The sequence below is a fragment of the Pyrus communis genome, chromosome 5, assembly GCF_963583255.1.
Source record: "Pyrus communis chromosome 5, drPyrComm1.1, whole genome shotgun sequence".
Classification (NCBI taxonomy): Eukaryota; Viridiplantae; Streptophyta; class Magnoliopsida; order Rosales; family Rosaceae; genus Pyrus; species Pyrus communis.
The window spans coordinates 18898193-18909034 of NC_084807.1; the positions used below are offsets into that span (position 1 = coordinate 18898193).

The window sequence follows — 10842 nt, forward strand, 5'->3', positions numbered from 1 at the left end:
TTTCTTTTTGTTTAAGAGATCCAACGTATCTTGCACGGTGACACAAACACACACACACAACTTGGTGACAATTTTGTTTGCCAATGATATGTTCGTATTATTGCATAAATTAAGAGTTAGTGCTGCAAAGGTGACTTGAACGTTTCTGAATTCATGGTCACATGCTTGTAAGCCGTTTTTATCTCATTCATGAAGTAATCAGATCAAACTTATCAATTGGAAATTATTTAACTAAAAGAATCTTCACTTTCTGTATTGCTTGACATGTTTGTTGTCAGACTGAGAATCTTAACTAAACATCATACATAATTTACCTAATTAACGGTTAATACATAGTCTGACAACATAACATTTCAAATTACTTAATCAAGCGAAAATCGAGACATGATTTTCATGGGAGAAGACAAATATATCAAAGTTTAAAAAATAAATAAATAACAAAGGCGTAAAAAGATGACTTGACCTCAACGTTACTACCATTTTGTTTTGTGCTGCCATAACAAGTAACTATCCAAAAAGTAGGTGAAGCCGAATATTCTGTACCTTCTGTTTGGTTATGATTCATTGATTCTTGTCGGCAGACAGCATAACCAAACTGGAACAAGCCACACTTTACACATGCTTGTATAGTTGTATTAGCTGTTATTGTTTTTGATATGCAGCAGCAGCCACGGGAAGCTGCTACACCTTTTCATCGACAACAACTTGTATAACACGGCCGTCACGTGCCAGTAATACAAGGACACGTAAAGAGAAATTACGATATCTTTTTGTATTATTAGCATGTGACGTCACCGTGACAGTATGCCCGTGCAGCCATGCTATACAAGTTATCCTGTCCATTTATAACAAACCACAAGAGATATTACACATGAAATAAAATCAAACTTCTTATTTATTAACCTCCCTTTTATGCATACATTTTGAAAAAATTCAAATCCGAAAATTAACATATGTTACAAAACCGGCCGAAAGACAGCTTCCCTAATCATTCACTAATTACGGAAGTTCTTAATTGCTTAAGTCAAGAAAATGTACGTAACAATTTACAAAAAGCAGGTATCAATAACAATCCTCTTAATAAGCCAAGAAGCAGAGAAATAGGGCGACCATTTACCACTGATTCGGGAAGGCTTCTCGGTAATTTGCATCCTCGCCCAATGTAAGTTGTCTTACAGTTGCAGCACTTGCTCGTGTATTCAAAATCCTCCGAGCTAATCTATCTTTTGGTGTCTCTTTCTTCTGCAGCATGGAGGCAAGGGTTTTCTTTTTGTTTCTGAATGACGGGTTCCTACTAGTACTTGGCTCCCAATCTTCTCCAATAAATGCAGATTTAGAAGTTGAAGCAATTGCAGAATCTCGTAAAACCGCTTCATTGTGTTCTCTTATTTTGGCAAGCTTAGCACGCTTCAGTGCCTTTTTATCTATATCTCTCTTCCTTGCCAACTCTTTATCTTTCTCACGAACATTCTGCACGGCTTGTTTTGTTAACTGCTCTACTAAATTGGTCCCTAAATCAGGAGCCTTCTCATCTTTTGGAGGGTTCTGATTCAGTGGCTTTCCCTCATCATCTCTGGGAATAACAGGTCCATGAAATGGGCAAATTCTCAAGTCTCTTCTTGGACAAAGTTTTCCATTGCTTAATGGTGCTCGGCATGGCTGAATTTCAACCTGCTTTTCTTTGTACACAGTAGCCTGAAGATTTAAGTCCGCAATCTTTTCTGCTGGAATAACTGCATCCTGATCCACCCTGCCCCAATGACTTTCAAGCTCCAACCCCCGATGGTTAGCCAATACATCCATCTTTGAACCCCAACTGGCCAAATGATTGCTCCAGTTCACCTCAGGAGCTTCAGCCAGAAGCTTACTTCTCAGAGGGTCTGAATTGCTTCCCCCACCTTCGTGACTGCGCCTCTTATTGGCATCGTTCTCCTTATCATGGCATTTAGGAATGCTACCTTGCACCTCCTTGGATGTTGATGTCACAGCAAGACCTCCAGTTCTGTTATTGGGAAGACTAAAATTCCCACCCTCAGTTGTTTCGATCTTGCCTTCCTCCCAAAAATCTTCTTCCTCGTGCTTTGCAATGTTTGAAAGATTGCATCCCAATTCTTCACACTTCTTCTTCACTGATTGAATATTATTCCGGATATCGATGAACTCCTTCAAATACGAATCCCTGGATCTGTTATCAGTCAGTTCAACTTTTACAAGAACAAGGATCCATTCTTGCACTGCAGTCAAATGCTTTACCAATATCTTGTAAAGCTCCCGCAGGGCATCAAAAACCACTTTGTTTTCACTATTCTCATGAAGCTTTTCTCCTTCTTCCAATGCTTGTAAGCGCAACTGCCGGAACTCATAAGAATGAAACTCTTCCATATCTTCCTCATCTAATGGACAAAACGGAACACCTTCCTCTTTAGGGCGTACAATTTCTAAACACTCCCCAATCTCATCAACAGTAGATTGAATTTCTTCCTTAATTGACGCAAAATTCTTTTCCAAAATCTCAAACTTTTTCAACAAGATCTTTTTCGTCTTCCTCTCCCTTTCCCTTCTCTCCTGTTGAAGCCGAGTCGCAGTTTCCTGTAGATTTGGGAACTGATACTTAAGGGTGTTCTTAAGGTAATCAAACCCTAACCTAATCTGCTTATAGTGAACCCCAAACGAAGAATTCCACTTCTCCAAAAACTCTATCGCCTTCTTACGCAGAGCAGTCGCAACATTTGCCGGAGGTGGGAGTGACGAATGTATTCTAAATCCAACACTTAAAGTCAATAACTGATCCAAATTTTCCACAACAAGGGTTCGAAATAGCTTTGATCTCATAAAAAGCTCATCAATGATAAGAAGTGTGAGGTAGCGCACCTGCAAAATTTATATATTTCATCAAAAACTTCTCTCCCATAATTCAACTGATAGTACCAATCTGAAACCCTAAACTTTTAACACCCACCCAAACAAACAGAGATTAAACAACAATTTCTAACCAAATTGAACAGCTTACTATCCAATTTTTTACCATTATTTCCTATAATTTCAGAAAAATGAAAAGGATACGTAATTTAACTAGATGTTGATTGGTGAATCGAATTTTCCCCTTCAAAATTTCTCGGCAACCAAACACAAGCTAGAAAATAAACCCTAGAAAAATACACTACAAACTACAAACAGCAACGGAGAAATTAAATATACGGATTCGAATTTTACGGAAGAAAGAGAGTTTCTATGCACGAAAGGACCTGAGAGTGTTCGCGCTTCATAAGATCCATGAGAATACGAGCGGCGAGTCGGAGCTCCGAATCGGAGTATCGGACAACCGACTTGATGGCCTTGAGGAGGCGTGGGTCGACATCCGGTTCGGTCGAGATCGTCGCCGTCTCTATCAAAACCCTAACCTTCCCTCCTTCCTCTTCTTCCATTGTTTCTCAATTCAACCACGCAGAGATTGGAAGCTTCTTTGAATTTTCAAAATTCGAGGATAATATATAGTTTGTGGATTTGGGTATTTTACGCGCTGAGCAAGAAAGGGTAAAATGTCACAATCCGAAGTTATGAGGGGCACGATACATATATGAGACTTTGCAATTTAGAGACCCTCCAAATTTTATTAAATTATTTTGTTGGATAGCATGTTTTAGAAATTTGCAAATCCGAAAGCCCGCTTATCCCAGTTCAAACCCAACTTGTATTTGGGCCATTTTAATGAAGATATTTTCTTCGACCCAAAAGAATCTAAGGCCCATCTTAAATCAAAAGAATGTGATTTTAATTTAAGGATTTTAGTAAAGAAGGCTTCAGGAGTTTGAATCTTAATCAAAAGAATTCGAACGATTTTATTTTATGGTTAGGCAAAATTCAATATCAAACCAGCCCAACTACAATAGCTGACTGAGTTTTCAATTTTTCCCCTGACAATTTTTGGCCTAGTTCGTTTTCTTTTCCATTAGTTGTGTGACGTCGCACAACTAACTTGTATATAAAGTGTGATCCTTTTCAAATAGCTCATAGCTTAATAGATTTGAACTCTCGAACTGCATCAAACACTTCATTGTCCAAGCCAAGTCAATCAAGCTTAATTTTTTACGCTAATCCAATCTAAACTAGTTCACTATAATAAACGAAGCCTACAAGACTTGGGGACCAAGGCACACCTGTCTTGAAAGTTAGTGGACCTAGAAATGGTTAAGGACCCAAACTCGTTTGGTTTGGGCCCATTAGTTAATAAGAGTACCCGGGACGGCAAAAACAAAAAATATATCCCGCTATCTCTGACATGGATCCGGTGAAATTGAATTCCCCATGAAGATGCGGAGTCGCAATGGCGAGACGCTAAGACCCTTCTTACTCAAATGTGTATGATAGGTGTGAGGTAGTGACACACAATAACCAATCCGAAAAGACCACTCTTTTGTATAAGGATGCCTAACTTATGCATCGATAATTCGCGCAGGGAGAGGCGGTGATTGTTTTAGATATTAATGTTGCAGGATATTTGTATTTAAAAGAATGAATTAGTTGGTGTATTAGAATTTAATGCAGCAGCCTGCAGGAGATTAGTACTTGGTTGGTTCATCAAAGATCGGATCAAGTTCACATGTGTTGGGGACAGAATACTAGGTTGATGCACGTATGTTGTTCTTCCACGTTTCTCTAATAAACAATATAAAAATAAAAATAAAAAATAAAAAATAACTATAAAATTAAATTAAATTAAGGCTTAATTGAGTTTTATTAGAGATCGTCTCATCGTCATGCGACTAATCCATATTTAGTCCAACATAATATAAAACCCGCTCCTTAATCTCTCAAACATTGTCCGTGGACCCTGATTATGGTGTTGAAACAAAAGAAAAGCCATGTGCTCATAAATGCATACATCAAATTTTATGTTTTGCCTTAATGTTTCTCTCCCCTCCGAATCTCGCTCATCTTTCTTCATCTTTAATTTAAATGGTTACGATTAAGTCATTTCAATATCTTATTTTGTTTTATTTAAAAATAAAAAAAAAAGACAGAATGGAAAGTGTGAGAGGAGGGAGGGATGATTATGGTAATAGGAGGGGAGTGTGGAATACATGAAACTCACATACCCATTCTAACCCGCTTAAGTCGCGATTCTCACTTAGAAAGTAATTATATAATTTTCATTTTGCATTTTATTTTATTTTATAAAAAATTTTAAGAGACTTGTGAAATACGTAGATGAGCACATATTGTATATTTGTTCTCCATATTTTCATTATATTATAATACTTTATAATCTATATGTCATTCTATTTTTGCAGTTTATGTCTCTTAATGAAATCATGTACTTTTTAAGTATAAAAAAACATTTATTTATATGATATATAATAAGTTTACTAAATCTGCCTAATTTACCTAGACCCCATTTAAACCCATCTAACCATTTAGGTGTTGTGCTCCAACCCACCATTTGACTAACACCTAACGTCTTTGAGAACCTTGATTGGTATTAATAAAAAAAATCAGAATATTGTGTAATTTACTAACTATTAAGATTCGTGTGAGAGTTCATATTCTACGAAACAACACTAAATCGTACGCCGCACACCTAAAGTTGGTGAAATATTAATAGCAAATTTATTTAAGTATGATTGTAATTTTGATGGCTACTTAAGATGGGTGTTTGTACGTGTATCTACCTACCTACGGGCTACAACGACTGTCACCAACTTAGGCCATGGTCCAGTTTGCAGCTAGACAAGGAGGAATGAGGATCCTATTTGTGAGGATTTCAGAAATTTTTCAATTACATTCGTTCATTATATATTGTACAATCAGAAATTATTGTAAATTTTTTCATTTAAAATTAAATATAAATAATACCTGATGAAAATTGATCGCATGATATATAATAAATAAATGTAATTAAAAAGATCTTTGAAATCTTCACAAAGAGAATTGGGAAAAAAAATCCTCATTCGACAAGGAGGGGAGGACAGTGGGCACCACCGAAAATCAAACCCTTTAACAGCATTAAAATATCAAGCCTAGGGTCATCATCTAATTGTAGTGAAGTGGTGACACAACCCATGTTCCAATGTTGTCTGCACATAAATAATTACCATGCTTTGTATTCATCCTCCCACCACTTTAAACTTTTAATTTTCTTTTACACCTACAATAAACCCAACATATCTTCGAGGAGAGAATTTTGCTTTTCTCTTTACTATCCATCCTAGCTTACGTGTAATATTTTGGGACAAATGCGCTTATCTGACATAATTATTTAATTAAATTGTAAAACTTGGAATTTATTGTGAAATACAATGTGAATGCAACACGTATAAATGTAGAAGAGAGCAAACTAAAATAGACTTAGGTGAAAATTAAAAGCCTTAGGTGAAAAAGTATTATAAAGGTGAAAATTTTTCTTCATGCATGTAAAATGTTGTCGAATCAAAACGTTTATATATAGAGACTTAGACCAAATGCAAGATCAAAAATTAGAAAGTGATAATACAATCTCTCTCCTTTCTCTTTATCTGTATTCATTATCTGATACAATTACTGTGGAGCCAAAAATAATCAAGAGGCGACACATGGATTTTTGAGCAAAAATGACAAAATTAGCCTTGAGGAACATCGAAATTCCTAAGTGCGAGCAATGGGCAAACATCCCACAATCAAGTCAAAAGTTCCCAAAATAGGTAACAATTCAAAACCTATTTCATCCATTTTCTCTACAAGGTAACCCCCAAAACATTCATTTTAAATTATGTTAATTGGCTAATTAATGAATTTATTACCTAATTAATCTATTAATGGCCAATTAAACTACTAATTACACCCAAAAAATACACAAGAGCCCGGTCACCTTCTCTCCAAAGGGACCGGCCATGTTCCCTATATATACCATCTCATTTTCTCTAAAAAACCTAATCTCAATTCTCTTACTAAACTTTCTAAATTCTCCAAACACTTTTCTCTCAAAATTTTAACTTTGGTATTGGAGGTTCTTCGGCCAAAGACCCCCTATTCATCATGGGCGCGTGAGGTTCTTGACCTTAACCTGATATGTTATTTGTTTTGTATGTGTAATTTTGTCCAAAAATAAGAAATAAGAAATAAGAAATTTGCTTTCACAATTACGAAAACAAACGTTCTCTTTGGTGCTTTCCTACTACAACAAATTGTCTTGTTCAATTATTCAAAACATTAAATATTATCGACTAATCTTATCATAGCGCGTAAAATAATAAAACATGACGTGACCTTTTATTCTACCACAAGGGACAATTTTGCGAAGTTTCCATGTGAAAGCCAGTAAGCACGAAAGAAATGGAGGAAGAAATAAACAATGGGAGGAAGTCGGCACACAACACAAGGAAGGAGACAAGCCAAAGGTGTCGTACGTGATCGTATTGTGCTTGCCAAACCCACATCGTAAAATTTGTAAAATGACACCGTCTTTTCTTCTGCTCACACTCCAATCACTACGTGCATCCATGTGCTCCTCTTGACTTGTGTAACTCAGATGACACCTATTCTGTCATTCTCTCATATCCAAACACCCCCACATCCCAGAAAATCTTCCCTACTCCAAAAACCTCCTCATGATTTTTCATGTAATCAAAACACAAGTTGATAAATTTTACGTTACGTGTTATAAGTAAAAAAAAAAAAATATATATATATATATTAGCGTTCTCTCACGTGTATTATAAAACATAATCTAGCAGCTTCTAAAAAGATTAAAAATCTAAACAATTCTTACAACAAACTCTCAAGTTCATAATCAATTCACATCGTACTAGCGTTCTTCAGCAATTGAGAGAGGGGTTTTGAACTCAAACTTGTTCTAATTTTGGTTGACTAATGAAAAGTATCACTAAACTAAGAACTAAGTTGTCAGTCGTCGTTCGATCTTTTTTTCAATTGTTGGAGGGGATTACAAACTCAAAACCTTCTCTTAATTTTTGCTTCAATTGTTGACCCATAAAAAAAGAAGTGTGTCAAATAATATTGAATTTGAATTTACCCGTTTATATTAGAGTAATAATTTATGAGTAGATAATACATAAACAAAAAAAACAGCACGTGAGCATTGTAACTTGTAACCTGTAATACGCAAGCAACACAAAACATCTCAAATCCCACCCTTTCATCACATCAAATCATCATCCTAATTCCAGCAAGGAAGGTTTGCTTTTCCCCGCTTTGATTTATATTAAATTAAAAATATAAAAATAAAACTCACGGAAATTGGGCATTTCCCGTGCCGCTATCAAAATTAACTAAGCGCACCCACGTGGAGAAAACCCGACCCGGGAACCCGCCAGGTCATACACCACCCGGAAACCTTGCTGCTGGATGTTACCAATTATGGACAACCCGCCCATCGTACCCGCGAAAGCAAAGCAGAAGCTGCCGCTGCTGTCCACTGGGATCAGGTAGTTGGTTGCCGGAAGTGGAACGTCGGCGTTTCGGAAATGCAGCACGACCGTGGGGACTTTGACTTCGGTCTTTCCGGACAAGTCGAAACACGTGTCGAACAGAGAGAACTCGGGCCCACGCTTAAGCCCCGAAGTACCGGCCCGGAAAGCATCTCGGAGAGCATTGTAAGCCGATCGGGTCAATCGGGTCACGGAAGTGCCCGAATCGAGGATGACCCCTCCGTTTCCTGCCGGGTCGAGATTGAAAAGCGATGCCGTGATACCCGGGACACGTGTCCCACCGACACTGATTCCGATGAGCTCGACGTAGTAAAACGTGTCGAGTTTTGGGTTCGCGACGAGGGGGGTGAACCGGGCGGTCCGGGAAACGGCCGAGTCACCGAAAAGGACTGAGGACGGTTTGGAAGAAGAGGACCGGTCCACTAGGCAGTAGGAGAATTTCCGGTTGAATTGGGAGCCGGTCTGGGCGGGAAATGATAACTTTCCCCGGCCGAGTCCCAAAAGCCCCGCCGCACCGACGAAGAGGCCCTCATTGTCGTGACCGCATCCAATCGCCACGCGTCCCACTTTGGTGCCGCGAAACGTCAGCGTTTCGGTTGAGAACTCGCCGACAGTGAAGGAACCGTCCCCGTAGGAGACTTGGTAGAGGCAGGTCTTCTTGGAATTACAGCCCGGCGAGTCGAGTTTCCGGCAGAGGGGGGACCCACAGGGGATTGTGGCGAAGGATCCGGATTTACGTGGGTCAAAAATGGGGTCGGCCTGGGTGTAGCACCGCTTGCAGGGGGCGCATTGGAGCCAAACGACGTCGCTTCCGGTGTCGAGGACCATGTAGACGTACCTGGGAGGCGTGCCGACGCCAAGGCGCGTGAAGTACTCGCCGCTGCCCTGAGAGAGTCCGGAGACGACGGAACTGCTGAAGCCCGTGACAGGCACGTGACCGCCGCCTCTGGTTGTTCTGTTTGAGGACGCCGCGGCGGCGGCGAGGGAGGTAAGGGTTTTGACACGGAAGGCGTCGCGCTGGAGGCGGAGGTGGAAGAGTTGGGTGGGGGTTTTGTTAAGCGCCATGGCGTCGATGTGGTGTAATTGTACGGATAGAGTGTTTGGAGTTGTGGCGGTGGCGGAGGGGGAGTTGGGGTGGAGTTGGGCGGAATCGGATTCGGAGACCGTGTCGGACCATGAGAGCGTGGTGGGTGGGGAGGGGAGGGGGTTGAGGAGGAGGGTCTGGTGGTCGAGGGCGGAGGAGAGGGAGAGGAAAATGGCGGAGAGGGAAAGGAAGAGAAGGGGAAGTATTGCTTTCCCTTCCATTTTGGAGACTGGAGCGTGAGAGAGAGGAAACGGGAGTTTATAGGAAAGTGGGGGTGGAGAGAGGAGGCATATAAATAATTGGAGTGAGAGAGTGAGGGTGTAAATGGTGAAAAAGGCGGTTGTGAGAAAGGAGGAGGGAGTGAAGTTAAATCAGTTATTTTGGTGGGGAGGGTAGAGATGCGAGATTGTCAGATCTATGATGTTATCTAGGAGGGAAATAATGGATAAAGATCCTTTTCAAATTCCTATTGTAGAGATTTGAAGGATTAATTTTTCAGTTTATTGTATATCGTACTGTTTAAAATTTGTACAATGAACGATGAACAATTAATCCTAAAAATTCGTACAAAGAGAATCCGCCTAGATTCTAATCCGGTAATAACATAATCATATAATGTATTATACTAAAATTTCTGCAGAATTTATATATTATTAAATTTATTTATAAAATCAGAGTTGGTAATTTCATGTATATGTTATGAGCATGTTATTTATGGACAGATGCCCTCATCACGAAATTTATTTTCCAAGACAAAAAAAGATTTGAAATAGACAAAAGTGATCCTAGCGTTTAAGTGGTTCATTTGTTTGGATTGGTAAAAGTTAGGTTTGTATTAAAAGTGAAGTTATAGAGACTATTTATTCGAATTATATTATGTAGATGGCGTCATATGGCAATTGATAATTGAAATTTTTGTATAAATCATTAAAGAAGGTATTCAACCATTATTTATTTGTTTAAATCATTAAAAGAAGGTATTTAGCCATTAACTATCATATTATGTGGTCTACAAAATACGGTCTAAGAAAATGATCTTCCTACCATTTTTCTTGTATTATGATTGTTAATGAATGCTTATATCAACAATAATTAATTGGGGTAATTAGATTGAGTTCAGCTTGCCGGAATAATAGAGAAAATTTCCCTAATATGGTATAGTTGCATAAGATATTGTGTGATAAAAAGCGAAATCCTTCCATTAATCTTGCTTTTAATCACATGGAACCTTTGTCCTATATTTTCTCTCATCTAATCTTATATATAGGCAGTTGATAATAGCATTAAAAATGGGACCATATTTTTCACCTTTTCGGAACAGTGATTCACATGGCA

The 10842-nt window shown here is 38.7% G+C and overlaps 2 protein-coding genes across 2 annotated transcripts; both read right to left on the reverse strand.

Moving 5' to 3' along the window:
• Positions 1-860: 860 nt before the first annotated feature.
• On the reverse strand, positions 861-3527 carry LOC137735008 (UV-stimulated scaffold protein A homolog). The gene is made up of 2 exons (XM_068474360.1): positions 3246-3527; positions 861-2871 (listed from the first exon to the last, which is right to left on the reverse strand). Exons 1-2 carry the CDS (start codon positions 3423-3425, stop codon positions 1114-1116), a joined length of 1938 nt encoding a protein of 645 aa, XP_068330461.1. The 5' UTR covers positions 3426-3527; the 3' UTR covers positions 861-1113.
• A 4587-nt stretch (positions 3528-8114) lies between these two features.
• Positions 8115-9837, reverse strand: LOC137733737 (aspartyl protease family protein 2-like). Its single transcript, XM_068472905.1, has one exon. It carries the CDS (start codon positions 9726-9728, stop codon positions 8265-8267), a length of 1464 nt encoding a protein of 487 aa, XP_068329006.1. The 5' UTR covers positions 9729-9837; the 3' UTR covers positions 8115-8264.
• Between the last annotated feature and the right edge of the window lie 1005 nt (positions 9838-10842).